Source organism: Mus pahari, chromosome 17 (assembly GCF_900095145.1).
Source record: "Mus pahari chromosome 17, PAHARI_EIJ_v1.1, whole genome shotgun sequence".
NCBI lineage: Eukaryota > Metazoa > Chordata > Mammalia > Rodentia > Muridae > Mus > Mus pahari.
Genome location: NC_034606.1, coordinates 48758682 through 48774948, shown reverse-complemented (window position 1 = coordinate 48774948; position 16267 = coordinate 48758682). Strand labels below are relative to the sequence as shown.

The 16267-nt window shown below is 49.4% G+C and overlaps 1 protein-coding gene across 2 annotated transcripts in view; it reads left to right on the top strand.

Annotated features, from left to right (window-relative positions):
• The window catches only part of Scube1 (signal peptide, CUB domain and EGF like domain containing 1), a 119355-nt gene that overhangs the window by 6498 nt on the left and 96590 nt on the right, over nucleotides 1-16267 (top strand). For both annotated transcript variants that reach the window (XM_021216361.2, XM_021216362.2), the window contains exon 3: nucleotides 15127-15255. In XM_021216361.2, the coding sequence (XP_021072020.1) occupies nucleotides 15127-15255 (129 nt within the window). The remainder of the gene's footprint in view (nucleotides 1-15126; nucleotides 15256-16267) is intronic.

Genomic DNA, 16267 nt, shown 5'->3' with positions numbered 1-16267 from the left:
ATTGGTTGGCATAAGCACAGCCTGCTGCAATATTAACACAGAGGCCGTCAGACATCCTAGGATGGCTACCCTGGAAGACCGCAGACACAGGGGCTGAGAGACCAATTCAGGGTGGCCTGAGGGAGCGCAGAGACCACCCAGATATTCCCTTTCCTTGTTTAGATGGTCCACAGGAAGCCTAAGAGAGAAGGGCCTTCCTTGCCAGGATTGGGATGAGAGCCCAGGTGTGGTGGGCCCATTGCTGTGTCTGCTGTGGTCACTGCTGTCTGTCACGTTCTGAATGGTCCTTATTCAACTGAGCAGTCATTAAAGAATAGATGTTGAGCCAGATTGCTGGGGTTCGCATCCCGCCTGTGTATCTGGGTGAGACACTTAACCTCTGTCTGTACAATGAGCACCATTCCAGCATATACTTTGTAGGAGGCAAGGGTTAAGTGTGCTGATGTATTTAAAGCATGATAACATAGCCTGGCATGTAGCATGTAATACACAAGCATTAGCTGCTGTTGCTATGGTGATGGTAGTAGGGCTAACAGGTCATTGATGACGTGGTACTTCTCACTTTTATCTGTTTTTTTGCAGTGCTGAGAACCAAACCCAAGGCCTTGGGCAAGCCACAATACAAACTATATCTTTGTAGATGGATGGATAGATAGATAGATAGATAGATAGATAGATAGATAGATAGATAGATAGATAGATAGATAGATAGATAGATAGATTAGATGGACAGATAGACAGACAGACAGATTTGGGTTTCTTTGAGACAGAGTTTTTCTGTGCAGCCCTGGCTGTCCTGGAACTTGCTCTGTAGATCAGACTGGCCTTAAACTCACAGAGGTCTGTATGCCTCTGCCTCCCAAGAGCTGGGACTAAATGCATGCATCACAACTGCCTGGTAGATGTGGTGATATTGACTTAGATGACAGTTATGGGGATGGTAATATTGGTGACATTGGTGAGGGTGGTGATGATATTAATAATGTTAGTCATGGAGAGACTAATAATATGGATTGTGATGTTGATAACAGTGGTAATGGTGATGAGATGATTGTGATGCTGATGATGGAGATAGTGATTATAGAGTGCTGGTGGCGACTATGGCGATGGGATGCAAAGATGATGAGATGATTGTGATGCTGATGATAGAGAACGTGACTACAGTGCTCATGGTGACTATGGTGATGGGATGCAGGTGATGATAAGATGTCTGTGATGCTGATGATAGAGAGTGACTATGGTGCTGATGGTGACTATGGTGATGGGATGCAGATGATGATGAGATGTCTGTGATGCTGANTGCTGATGGTGACTATGGTGATGGGATGCAGATGATGATGAGATGTCTGTGATGCTGATGATAGAGAGTGACTATGGTGCTGATGGTGACTATGGCGATGGGATGCAGATGATGATGAGGCAGTCTCCATTTTTGTTTAATTATCATCTCATCCTGATGATATATTAATGCTGGTAGAAGGTATGCTGTGGGCTGACACAGTGACTGAGGCAAGAGGCTTGCCAGGGACAAACGGGGTTGGCTTGGATCACTGATGAGGCTCCGATGAAGCAGAAGAGTTTGCTCTGTGACTTGTATGGCCCCTGCTTGCTCCTCCTGGTGGCCCTTTCCAAACCCATTCATGCATCCATTGTCTGTCCTGCCGTACTGTATATTCCTGGGCTCCTCCTGGACCTGCCTCAAGGGCTGCTGGCTGTCACCTGTTTGATTTCCATCCCAGGAACATGGCTGTGAGGGGAGGGGATGTACCCCCAGCATTACCTCCTTCGGGGAGTTTTCCCTGATTCCCAAAAAAGTGACTTCCACCTGTCCGTCGCCATCCCTCCTCAGAGCCTGATGTCCTAGGCTGCGACGCCCCACATCAGTCCTCTGAGGTTGGCCCAAACCTGCTGTCAGAAGACGGTTACCAGCCCAGGGAAAGTCGGGGAGGGCCTGCCTGAGCCTCGCACACTCGACTTGGAGGAAGCCGAGGCCTGTGACTGGCGGGACCAGTGACAGCGTTTATCTAGGGAAACTGGGTTCAGATAGCTCAGTCTTCAGCCAGGTGATCCAGCAGAGGCTGCCTCTAGCCATCAGCCAAGGGGTCTCAAGTGCCTGTCTGAAGACTGAGGAGAGAGTTCCTGGGTTCCCTCGCTGTGGAATGATAGAAGAGGCCATAGAGACCCTGTTCTCTGTAGCTGTTCCCTAGAGACAGGTTTATGACCGTGATCCACTAGGATCATGTCCCATGGAATAGATGGGAGCCCCTCCCCTTGGGCATCATCCACGGAGCCCCGCCCTCTTGGGCATCATCCATGGAGCCCCTCCCCTTGGGCTCACCCCTGTCTCTGTCTGAACACTTTGAGCTACGTTTCTTTGTTTGTTTTGCTTTTAAATCCTTCCCTCCTTTATCTCACCCTAGCTACCTTAATTTACTCCTCAAGATCCAGCTTCTTTCTACCCCAGGACCTTTGCACACTCTATCTCCCAGTTCCTCTTCCCTTGGCAAAGTAGGTACTACTGCATCTCACAGGGCCCTTTGATCACAGGCCTTTTGGAGGCCATGGAGACCAGCCCTGCACCAGCCAGCCCCCTGTTCTGAATTAACCAGGCCTGTTTGTGCTCCTTCTGCCAGAGGGGCAGGCTGAGGCCAGGAGTGGGCAGCTCATCCCCCTTAAAGGCTTCAACTCGTTTAACCTTAATCGCCTTGCTTTCATAGACATTTGCAAAGGAAAAGGACCAAATTATAGCTTGAATTGGGTCTTACTAACCTTAATTAAAAGCTCTCACTTATAATCAGGACCAGGCCTCAAACAAGGAGCAAACCACCCTCAAATGGCTTGTTTAAATAACCGAGACCCTCCCACCCCCACCCCCCGCTAATGGCTGTTTAGTCTGAACCCACGGCCCACATCGTCCTTCTATGTGTACTTAATTTTTAGGCCATTCATTCAAGTGGTTTAATTCCTCTCACAAGTTTCAACTCAGGCCCTTTTCAAAATGCTGTAATTAAAACTCTTGGGGGAAATGAGATTTTGTTTTGACCACAGTATATTAAATATATTACTATTTTCCCTTCGGGTTGTGTGTGTGAAAAGAAAAAAAAAAAAAAAAGACAACCATCAGAGATCGCAAAATTAGCATGTATGTAATGGGTGTAAATAATCACTTCCTGGATTTTATGTCCCCAGGGGTGTCCCCGTTGATCAGTAAAGTTAAGCAGATTACAGAGCAAGTCATTAAAGGTCTTAACCAAACTCTTAATAACACACCCGGCCTTCATTTAGTTTATCATTAAGGCGGGGAGGGGGGGAAGAAGAACTAAAACCAACTGGGCCTTTGTAGCGAATAACGGCCGCGGTCTTGTTAAGTCATTTCCACCAGATTATGGCATGCTTTATTGAAACTCCAGGTAGGGTTGTGCTTGAGGCAGGGGAAGGCAGGAAAAACTGGGGGGGTAGGGAGCTAGCAAGGGGGGATCCTCCCCCCTAAGTCTGAAAACATGCAATTATGCTAATGTGTGTGCTCCCCAAGATGAAAGCTGGGATCCAGTGGAGCAGCAGGGCAAGAGCAATGTGGACTTGAAGTTCCCAGTTACTTATTCCCGGGTAGCAATTAGGTGGTGGTCTGTTCTGTTCTGTGAGAAAATTTTCATCATACACTTCCATGAAAAGCAACATGGCGGGGGGGGGGTGTGTTTTAGCTTACAGATCCAGGGTACAGTCCATCATTGTGGGACGTCAGGGCAGAAACTCAGGTAGTCATGTCAGGTTCACACTTGCTTAGGGATGATCTAACCCTCTCCACGCTCACACAGTCTAGGGCCCCAAACCCCTCACCATGCACTGGGTCTTCTCGTGTCAGTTGACATTTAGGACACGTCTCCACAGCCATGCCCATGGGTCACCTCGATCGAGACAGCCCCTCATTGAGACTCTTTCCCCAGGTGATTCTCAATTCTGGCAAGACAACAACAGTTAAAAGTGACCAACAGGGATGGGGCAGGGGCTGGAGGGATGGCTCAGTGGTTAAGGGCACTTGTTGCTCTTGCAGAGGACCCAGGTTCGATTCTCAGCAACTACTTGGTGGCTCACAGGCTTCTGCGACTCCAGTTCCAGGGGGATCCAACACCCTCTTCTGACCTCTGTGGGCAACAGTCACACGTACGGTGCACATACGTACCCACAAGCAAGACACTCATACACATAACATGAAGAATAAAATAAACCTTAAAAAGCAAGCCTTACCAGACCATCACAGGCAGGGTTGCTTGTGACTGGTCCCAGTCAGTGACAGTTTAGGTCACTGGGAGAGTTGTGGGGGCCCATGACTGTCTGTAGCAGGGGACAGTGAAACCCTTGTGTACTCGGTGGTTTTGTATTGAAGACAAGTTCCCTTTCAGGGTGGGACCTGGCCCCAGAGCGTCCAGAGTGTTACCTAAGGGTCTCCTCTCTGTTAGTTAGTACTGGGCAGCCCAAGTGTATTTCCTGGTCATCACTCAGTGGTTAGCAGTAGGTTGCACAAGACAAATGAGTTAGAAAACTACCAGTAGGACAGAGACAGGACTCAGTGGAGGTGGGGAAGAGAAAGTGGGTATCTCCCCCTGCCTGTGGTAGGGAAGACATTGGGATGGGGTGGAAGGTGTGGGGGGGGNGGGGGGGTTCTTAGAGGAGGTGTCATCAAAGCCTGGCCAGGAGAGTGGGGTAGAAGCTGGCCCCTGACACCACCTCCAGCTTTGGGGCTGTTGGATAAACAGTGGCTCGGAGGGGCTCACCGATGCCCCCCTCCAAATCCTGCAAGTGATGGGTTGTCTGGAGCCCTGGTTTCCCCGGCCTCCCTTGACAGTGGAAGAAGCAACACCTGCCTGGGGGTATGCACTTGAGCAGAGGTTATGGAACCGACTTGGTCGGGGGGGGGGGGGGGGCAGTGGTTCTCAACCTGTGGGTCACGACATCCCCCATGAGAGTCACAGAGCACGTATCCTTCATATCAGATATTTACATTATGTATTCATAGAAGTAGCAAAATTACACTTGTGAAGTATCCACGAAAATAACTTTATGGTTGTGGCAGGGGGGGCGGGGGTTCACCACAGCACGAGGAGCTGTATTAAAGGGTCATAGAGTTAGGAAGGTTAAGAACCACTGCTTTAGGGGTGTCGAAGGCAGCCTGAGGTGCTTTATGTTGGGCTCTTCCCCTGAAAGCTCCTTTTCCACCTGGCTTCCCACTCCCTGGGTGTCCAGTCCTTCCCCCCCCCCCCAGGTGGCAGACCTTCCCGGTGCTGCCTGCAGGCCCTCCCGCCATCTCCTCCCCTCGGCTGCTTCTTATTACAGTGGCTGTATTTGTGTTTCCATCAGAGGAATGCTAACCAGAAAAAAACCATTATTTCTAAGAAAATAAACTGTGGGCTTGTTGGCCTTTGAGTGCTACTGAGATGGATATTGGCCTCCCCCCGAAGGCCTTGAGACAAAGAGCGCCGGGGGCTTGTGTATATGGACAAGGTCAGGGGGTCCCAGAAGCTGCCCTGGCTAGGTCCTCCAGATGGATCCAGGCTGCAACCTTGGGACGCATGGGTCTGTAGGTTTTAGCTGGCCTCAGCTGGCTCTTAACAGTCGCCAGGGCTGATCTTTCTTTCTTTTTGTTTTTTGGTTTTTTGGTTTTGTTTTGTTTTGTTTTGTTTTTTGAGACAGGATCTCTCTGTATAGCCCTGGCTGTCCTGGAACTCACTCTGTAGACCAGGATAGCCTCGAACTCAGAAATCCGCCTGCCTCTGCCCCCCGAGTGCTGGGATTAAAGGCGTGGGCCACCATGCCCAGCAGGGCTGATCTTTCCCCGTTCCTCTCAGAGTCTCCAAAATGTTCCCTTCACTCTGAGGACGTAGGCTTCTGCCTAGACCTCCCTTCTTGGTGAAGGGGTATAGAGCTGAGAATGTCCCCATGTCCCCACGAGGGTCTCTGAGTCTTCAGCGTGCTCATGGTGCTCCCTACCCTGGAGGAGCTGTTGACCATCAGCAGAACTCAACCACCTGCCCCTTCCCATTGCCGCTCCCACAGGCAGACCCGGATCTCACTGGGCTCCTGTTGGTTTCTCCTCAAAGCCAGGCTGGTAGCTCCTTGTGGCCAGGGTCCTGGTTGCAGGCAAGGGGCCTGGCATAGGTACAGAATGAGGGCAGGCAGGTATCCTGATCCCCAGTAAGTACGATGGGGCACAAATCTCTGGTCAGTTGAGACCTGAGACTGCCCTCGGGCGGCTTCATCCAGATTAAGGGCACCGACTCCGAAGCTAGCCTGCTCCTGTTAGGGCTTTGGCTCTACAGCTCACTTGCCCCGTGGGTAGGAAAGTGGAGATGGTCCTTTCTACCTGGGCCATAGAGAAGGTTCTAGCCAGTTGCCGTGAGGGGCGATCGCCTCTGTTACTTCTGTTGTTTTTTTGGGGGGGGGGTCATGCCCTACAGGGATCTAGGAAGGAAGCTAGTGAGCCCATCCACACAGATCAGTTCAGCTCAGGCTCGCAGCCACAGCAGCAAGGACCGAAGGCTGAGCAGGGAGTCCCAGGTGATGATCTGGGAGTCCGGGTTTGGAGGCCCCGAAGGGTATCGAGGTCTGTAGCACACCCCCCTTCCATCTTGCCTAAGGAAGGAGAGAATGGCTGAGAGCTCCTGGGATCCAATTTGTAACAGGCAGGAAGGAGCACAAGGATATCTGAACACCCCCCACACACACACACCCTCACTGCCACCCCCCCACACCCCCCCCCACCCCCTGCCAGACATTTCCAAGGCTCCGTTTTCCTTAAGTAGTGTTTCACGAGGTCTTGAAGCCAGAACCTGGAGAAGAGTCCAGAGGAGAGTTTACTGTTGAGGGTGGAGTGTTACAGTTTTCCCATCCTTTTCCTAGTGGCTTGGTAGGGACACCCTTCTGATCTTGGGAGAACACACCCTACCATGAACCCAGGCTGAGCAGGTGGCCTTGTTCAAAGTGAGCATCCTTGAGCCCAATGTAGGGGTACACACCTGAAATGCTGATACCTGGGTTGGGGGAGGGGAGGAGGCCAGCTGGGATACGTAGTAAGGATACATTTTGAAAAACAAACAAAATAGAAAACACTGTACACCCAAAGTGACCACCCTCATGGGCCCCCTGCATCCAGGCAGGAGCCTAAATAAATAAATAAATAAATAAATAAAGCCAGCTTGTCCCACAGACACAGGCAACAATAACACTGGCCTTCCTTCCATTAAAAAAAAATGATTATTGCATGCTTATCTGAGGTATGCGGGGTGCGTGCCACCGCGTGCTGTGCCAGAGGACTGAGACACAGTGGAGGCGGCTCTCTTCTTTGAGTTTTGTGTGGGTTCTGGGAAATCATGAGCTGTGCCCCCAGCCCTCTTTCTCTTTGTTTTCAAGACTGCTTTGTTCACATACCGCATAGCTGACCCATCTGAAGTCTGCAAGCTGGTGCCTTTTAGTGAATCCACAGTTGCTCTCCACACAACCAATTTTCTTTTGCCATATTTCTTAGCCTCCACCCCAACCCTGAGACCTACAGCCCCCCATAACCACTGGACACCAGTAGTACACATTCTGTCTCTGGGCTGGCCCATTCTGGAGGCATTTTGTGGATAGGATTGCCTAGTTTGTGGCCTCTTGTGGCTGGACGGTGTAAATTTTGAAGTCAGGCAGCCTGGCTCAGTTCCTGGCTCCGCGTGCCTTAGTTTCCCATCAATGGATACCAGGTGCCCTTAGCTTGGCATAAAGTTAAGATGTTGGTGCCCACCTCTTGGAGCTGTCCTGTGTGAAGGGCCTACAGTCTTGCCCAGTGCTGTCCCACACATCGCAGGGCCAGTCAGCAGAAGCAACAGCCCAGTCCTTGTTCATTCAGCACGCAGCCACTGCTAACTGCACACATTCGGCTCATTTCAGAGGTTTAAGCTGCAAGTCCCCATGGACTGGGTAGCTCCCGAAGTCACAGTGATGTTGGTGTCTATAGGTGGGGGGGAGCTGGAGGAACAGAAGGAGGGAGATAGGCTAAGCTTCAGAGGGGGCAAGGCACCAAATCCCAAGCCAGGGTGATTAGGAGCCTGGGCTGGGGAAGGTGCTCCATGCATGGAAAACTGCAAAGTGTACTTAATGCTGGCCGGAAGCCTCTCTGGGCACTGGAAGAGGTCACAGAGTAGCTGTAACCCCATGGTTGTCTCAGATCTCTGAGCAGGGTAGGGAGGCCCTCACTGCCTCCGGCTGAGCCGTGGACCTTGTCGGCAGTTAGGAATGAGGACGTATATAGACTGGTGTTGGTTTTGCGTGACCTTTGACCTCTCCCATAATTAACTGCTGGGCCCACTTCTGGCATTGTCTCACTAGAAGGGAGACCTGATCGATGGATGCCAGGAGTCCTCAGAGAGCCCGTCTCATTACTCAGTCATTACAGACCTGGAGCTTAACCCCGCACCACCGGAGACAGGGGACTTAATCCTTCCTGCGAGGCAGAGAGAAACTACCTTCCCGAGAGCATAATTAGCCAACAAACCGGATTAAGATTTATTCATCAATAAGGACTCAACTTCCTAAGCCATACATCTCCCCCAGAATGGACGTCTATCTAAAGAGTGCACGGTTTTCTTAAGGCCACAGAAAAAGGGGGGACAAGCTAGCGCCCAGTCGGGGACGGGGTCTTTGTTAGCAGTGGGGCTTCGCATCCGGGAGGAATGTCTACAAAAATGCCAATCAGGGGGAGGTGGGACTTGTCAGTAATGGCCCCTGAGAGTGAACGTGTGGTTACTTTCAAAACCTTCCTTTTGAGATTTTCCCCATCAGCTTTGACTTAAAAAGAAAAGAGAGAAAAAAAATTTTTTTCCTAAAACAGTATTAAAATACAAATGAGAAAGCACTCTGATTCATTGGGAAAGAATCTTCTAGCACCAAGACACCACAGAATAAATATATATTTTATAAGGCAGTGAGAATCAATTTTGAACTAAATAGGAAAAAAAAATGTCCATCCTCTTTGGGGTCCATCCCAGTCGCTGGTGCAAGGCCATCATTGTAGGATGGTGCGCAAGCTAACATTTTAATCTAGGAACGAAGGACCATGTGACCTTTGAAAAAGCCCAGAGTGCATGGTTCCTGTGTTGTTTGTTCTGCCTGGAGTTCGATTCCTGAGACCTCACATAGTGGAAGGAATACACAAACTCCTTCAAGTTGTCCTCTGACTCTCATGTGTACACACATACACATACATACATACACACACACACATACATACACACATACACANACANACACACATACACATACATACACACATACACATACATACACACACACCAAATGTAACTGAAAATTTTATCACACACAACAAAAGAAGTGAATGTAATACAAATGTAATCACTAAAAAAAAAAAAAAAAAAAAAAAAAAATTAATAAAAAATCCTAAGCAGAAGGAAGAGCAGGGNAAAAAAAAAAAAAAAAAAAAAAAACTAATTAATAAAAAATCCTAAGCAGAAGGAAGAGCAGGGTAGGCAGTGAGCTGATGGACCGCACCCCTTCGGTGGGAGTTCTCCTCGACCCTCCCTGTCCCCACCCTGGGCTCCCAAATCAAGGCATCCGGGAGATAGAATGCTCATGATTTTCTCTCAGTGACCTTTCTTCTTAATGACTTTGTGGAGCAAGACGACTTGTTCTTCTTACCCCTGTGCACCCTGATGATGTGGCTCTAACAGGAGGAGGAGGAGGAGGAGGAGAGGGAGGAGGAGGAGGACGACGACGACAACGACGACGACGACGAGGACAATGAGGAGGACGAGGAGAGGGTGCACTTGGATGCAGCCACTGCCTGAGGGTCTGGAGGGAAGGGCCTGAAACCTCTCCTCATTAAGGGGGGACCATCACCCACTTCCCAGGTGACAGTGTCACGCAGCTTTATCTCTGCCATCCCAGGCTGGCTTTCCTCTACATGCCTGTATTCCTAGGATATCTGCTAAAAATCCCAGAAAGAGGCTAGAGAATGGCTCACTTGGTGCAAGCCTGGGGACCTGAGTTTGATTCCCCAGTCCCCATAAAAGCCAGTTGGGGTAGTGTGTGCCTGGAGTGGCAAACACTGGGGAGATGAAGACAGGTTCACCAGCCTGCATTTCAGCTGAATCAGTGATCTTTAGGTTCTATGTGAGACCCTGTCTCAAAGAGTAAGGTGGAGGGCTAGCAGCTGGTCCAGTGGATAAAGGCACTTGCCACACGAGCCTGATAATTCAGATCTCTGGACACACAAAAAGCTGGCCACCATACCACCGTAATGAGTATCTGTAATCCCAGACTCCGTAGATTGGCATCGACTATGGCCTTCTCTGTGGAGAGAGACTCAATGAGAGGGAAGCCTAGAAATCACTTCATTGATTGTTCCACGGTTGCTTTTCTGCATCTTATACTATGGTGCTGAAACTACTTATCATCCTGATAGTAAAAGTGTTCTTCTTAATGATTAGACACAGATGACAGGCATTGATTAAACTTGGGCCAGACCCACTGGGGCGATTCTCCCCAGTCAGGAAAAGGAATGCCCCCCCTATTTGGAGACCTATGAATGCTCAGGTCTTACCCCCACTGAACAGCTGGTTTAGTTGCGTGTTGTGGACATGGTAGCCCTATAATAGATTGTGTTTCTTTCTCTGTGGGCATTGGAAGCTCACCTTGTGTGACTGGGCAGGGATTCCATGCTGTATCACTCAACAGTGTTGCCAGCCCATCTCACTTGTTTTCTTGGTCTTAAACCTTTATTTCTGAAAATCGTGTTGTAGTTATTTATTTTTAAGCTGTTTGAAGGAAGTGAGTGATTGAGTAAGAAGATTGGATGGATAGATGGATGCATGTTTGTATGTTGGGCATAAGGAGGAATGAGTAGGCAAGGTGTGTGCATGTGTGTGTGTGCATGTGTTTGCACCTTTGTGTGTGTATAAGTGCATACATGTGTGCATGTGTGTGCAAGTGTATATGTGTGTATGCATGAGTGTGAATGTGTATACACATGTGTGAGTGTGTATGAGTGTGCACATGTGTGTGAGTATTGTGCATGTGTGTGAATGTGAGTGTGTGTGTACATAAGTGTGAGTGTGTGCATGTGTACCTGTGTGTGAGTGTGTGTGAGTGTACACATATGTGTATGTGTACGTGTGTGTGCATGTGTGTGAGTGTGTGTGCATGAGTGTGAATGTGTGTGCACCTATGTGTGTGTATGAGTATGTATGTGTCCAGGTGTGTGTATGTGTGCATATGCATGTGTATTTGGAGGGTGAGTGTTTGCATCCATGAATCTATTGATGGGTGGTTAAACATTTGTATGGACATATTAGTGAATAGGTGTGTGGATGCATTTTTTTAATTAATGGAGGACAGTGCATGACCAAATATATAGATGGATATATGAATGAATTAATATGAATTTGAATATGAATGAATGTTTGCTTGGGTAAATGGATAGGTTTGTAGGTGACTGGTTAATGGAAAGATAATCCACCAGCTCACATATTAGGGTGAGTATGTTTTTAGCATAAATAGATAAATGGGAGAGATGCTGGGTGAGGAACTTGGGGAGCTATGCCATAGAGTGTATAGACACATGGATAGCAGGAGGAAGATGGGTTTTGGCTGCATGACTTACTAGAGACTGAGCATATGGAAAGTCATATACGCGTGTGTGGATGAAGGAGGAGCCCATGAAGGGCAGAGGGGTGAACAGCACCTGGGTGCCCAAGTAACACTTTCTCAGGACACAGCAGAAATGTGCTAAGGATGAAAGCTTGGATGGAGCCTTTGGCCCGTGGCTGGCCTGTGCTAGGCAATGTGACCTGGGAGGAAGGATGTGTGTGTCTTGTCTCCTCCTGTGTGACTTTGAGCGGTTCTCTCTGCACTTCAGTTTGATCAGCCGTAAAAAGCAGCTCTCCGTAGACTGCACGGAGGTCGGGGGGGGGGGCTCTTGTTTCAGGAAGGCTGGCTCGATGCCCTCTAAGGGGCAGCATGAGAAAGGTTATTCTTGGCACAGAAGTCTATTCCCTCAGTCTGGCTGATCCACAGGCGGATTCTGCTGGGATCAGGCCAGTCACTAGCTTGCAGCAGGGGGGTGGGGGGGATGCTGGGTTGTTCAGTCAGAGGTGATGTCCATACTGGCAGACAGTGAAAGGAAGCCTATTACTATGTTAAAGAAAAGCCACACTTAGGTTAACAACAAAAAAGCCAGATGGACCTGTGCCTGTGGCTCCAGCACTTAAGGGTAATGGTGAGGGAACGGGGTGGGGGTGGGGATAACTGGATCCTTGGAGCTGACTGGGGCCCCAGCCTGGCTGCCCAATCAGTGAACTCTGGGTTCACCTGAGAGACCCTGTCTCAAAAAATAAGAGCAATAGAGAAAGAGAACCAAGGTTGACCTCTGACCTCTAGATGCTCATTCACACACAATGTGCACACTTGAACACACACACATACACACACACACACACACACACACACACACACACACACACAAGGGAAAAGCCATTCTTGTTATCTGCAATGCGGAAAGAAAACAATATTGTCTGTGATGGCGAATCCCAGAACTGGGCAGCTTGGTGACTTAAAGCCGGGATGTATTGCCTGAGGGATGTAGACTGAAGCCAGGACAAGTTTAGAATGATGTGTGCAGGACTCCGAAGGACCAGGGCGGCATGCAGAGCCTAAAAGCAATGGGTCTCCCTCAGTGGCGATAGTGCTCAGCAGGCTTCCCATAAACCTAAAGTCTGGCATCTTGCCTTAATGTTATTTAAACTACTAGGTTTATTTAAAGTCGCGGTTAAAGATGATTCAGACATGTTGGGGACTCAGTTCTCCCACCCCAGGTGGCACAGGTGGTCACCGCGAGCAGGGGCAGAGCATCATGACTCCAAGACATTGATGGAACCCCTACCTTGTTCTTCCCTTGTTCTGACTGGCTGGGTAGTGGGGTGGGCTCATGCATCTGATCCTTTCAGGGGTTATTGGTTTTGCTCCTTGGGGTGTCTGCGCTGTGCTTAAACAACTTCCTAGGAGAATCAGACGTGAGTGAGCTCCTGGGTTTCCAGGCTAGCGTTATACTATACTAACCATCAAACGTGCCACGGCTCCTCTGTACACCAGCTGGTGTGAGTGTGGTTCTCTGGGATTTCCCTGCCCCACTCCAGGCTTGGGGTCAGGCTCCTCCCACCTTCTGCTAGAGCTTCAACTCAAACCTTCTACTCCCGGCAGATACGGGAGGAAATGCTTCTTCTATCTTGGAAATTTTTCTTCTGTGTCTTGAGACTCCCTTTCGGTTCAGCCATGACATGCTCCCTCTGTACAAAGGTCACCCTAGAGTCCCTGGAGGCTGGTCTCAGTGTAACTAGAAGGCATTGAGCCTAGGGAGTATCTGCAAGTGGTGTGGCCAAAGACCTGCACCAGAGGTGCCAGGCCCCCACCATGGCTGGTGGGGTCATTCTGTGCCTGGAAGCCAGAGTCGTGTTCCGCTTCTTAGGATCTCACTCGCATCCCTTCTAGGTGTGCTTTGGCATGGTTTTAGCTTCCCTGTGTCTTCCTTCAGTGCCCGGTGCAAACGGACTGGGGCTGAGTCTCAGTTAGGGTTACCACGGCTATGATGAAACACCATCACCAAAAAGCAAGTTGGGAAGGAAACACTTCCCCATCGTGGTCCATCACTGATGGAGGTCAGGACAGGATCTCAAACAGGGTGGGAACCTGGAGGCAGGAGCTGATGCTGAGGCCATGGAGGGTGCTGCCTACTGGCTTGCTCCTTATGGCTTGCTTTCTTATAGAAACAACCAGTCCGAGGATGGTCTCACCCACAATGGCCTTAGTGATCTACAGGCTTGCATACAGTCCAGTCTTATGGAGGCAGTTTCTTAATTGAGGTTCCCTCCTCTCAGATGACTCCAGCCTGTGCCAAGTTGACATAAGTCTAGTCAGCACAGTCCCTGTAAGGACTTTAGAGATAACAGCATACAGTCCGGCCAACCCCTTGGGCTTAGAAGCAGCTCATTGAATGTTAACTAGACACGTTCTTATTCTTCTTTCTGGAACCCCAGAACTTTGACCCCTGCTGGGAAATGTTGAAAAAGGACTTAAAACAGCAAAAAAAGAATGACCTTTACTAAAGCTATTGACCATTGTTTATGAGACAGAAGTCTTTGTTATAACAAGGAAGCTGGAACAGCTGAAGGCCAGGCCTCGCGCCATAGGGAAAGCAGCTACTGGGGTTAGGGGGTAGTGGACATTCTTTCATTCCAGAGATGACACTTCCTGGTGATGTACAGGGTTTATTTTACTTGGTTTCCCTGCTTCAAAAGAGCCGGTTTTCATGGATGTAGAAGCACCCCATATGTTGGCAGTGTTGACAGTCTTTAGAAGGAGCCAGGGCTAGAGCCAGACTTGACTCTTACCTGCTTCGCTGTGGCAGGAACTGGAAACCCCACCCCCAACACACACATACACCCACACAACGTGACTCTTCTGAAAACTGGTTGTTAGCTTTGCTGCTGAGCCAAGAGCGTGTCCAAATAATTCTTCAGTCCTCCCAAGTGTATTTTATTGACTAGCTGTTGAGCTATTCCCCTGTTCTAATTTCATGCCTGATGTTGTGATTTAAAAAAAAAAAAAAGTTCTGTAACAAAAATCAACTTAAGGGTAAGGGGTTGTAGCTCTTGATGACAACTCCAGGATCCAGTCCACTGTGGTGGGGAAGGCAAGACAGGAACTTCAAGCACCTAGTCAATCCACTCCCAGACAAGGGCAGAGAAATGAGTGCATGATGCTTGCTCGGTTGTTTGTTTGTGCTCTGCTTGATTTCTCCACTCTTGTCCAGCTCAGCACCTCCTGCCTAGGGAATGGTGCCACCCACAGTGGGCTGGGTCCTCACATATCAATTCCTTAAGACAATGCTCCACAGACATGCCCACAAGTGAAGCCAATGCAGACAAGGAGGGATCCTTGAGACTCTTCCCAGGTGATTCCAGGTAGCATCAAGTTGACAATTAAAGCGGTCACATCCCACAGTGAATCATATCATAGTGTCTCGCCGTGGTAAGAGAAGGAGCCCAAGCTCTTATTCTGATACTTCTCATGTCTCCACGCTTGCAGATATTGACGAGTGTGAGAATGACTACTACAACGGGGGCTGTGTCCATGACTGCATCAACATCCCTGGGAACTACAGATGCACCTGCTTTGATGGCTTCATGCTGGCCCATGATGGACACAACTGCCTGGGTGAGTGGTGAGGCTGAGCCTTCGTCTCTGGGCACAGCCTTTATATTTCTCAGTTCTACCATGTAGAGTTGGGGGGGAGCTGTGCAAAGATGCACCTTCCTCTGGCTCCTTGTAGTAGTTTGTCAAGTCGCCCTAACAAAATACCACAGACCGTGCAGCTTCAATAGCAAAGGTTTTCTTCCTTGTTTTTCTGGAGATCAGGCCCGAAGGGCTGCCTTCTTGTGCTTGTCAGGCCATGCACATTGTGCATGCGTGCATGCGTGCATGCGGTAGTATCTCTCGGAGTCCTGATTGCTGCTTCTTTTAAGGGCACTTGGACCAGAGATGTGGCTCAGTTTGGGGGCATTCGTTACTTTTCTGTTGCTGTGATAAAGCACCACGACTAAGGCGACTTATGGAAGAGTTTGTTTGGGCCCCAGAGGAATAGAAGCACGGCGTAGTGAGGAGGTGCGGCAGCAAGCAGCGGCCATGGAGACGTGGAGGCAGGAGCAGGAAGCTTGTCAGAAATCACAGCTTCAACTGCAAACACGAAGCAGACAGAAGAAACCGAAAGTGGGGACAGGCTAGAGGCTCTCGAAGTCTGCTGCAGGTGGCACACTTCCTGCAGCAAGGCTGCACCTCCTGTAACCTCCCCCAAACAGCGCCACCAACTGGAGGCCAGGTGTTCAAACACATGAGCCTATGGGGACTTCCCTTTCCTTTCCTTTCCTTTCCTTTCCTTTCCTTTTCTCTTCTTTCTTTTTTTCTTTTTTTCCAAAATAGGGTTTCTCTGAGTAGCCCTGGCTGTCCTGGAACTCACTCTGTAGACCAGGCTGGCCTCGAACTCAGAAATCTGCCTGCCTCTGCCTCCCAAGTGCTGGGATTAAAGGCATGCATCACCAGTGCCCAGGTTTTGGGGACATTTCTTATTCTAACCACTACAGTGCAGAAAGTCACTGGCCACCAAGCCTGACCAAAATTCAGTCCTCAGGATTTATGTGGTGGAAGGAGAGAGCCGGCTCCTGCAAGTTGC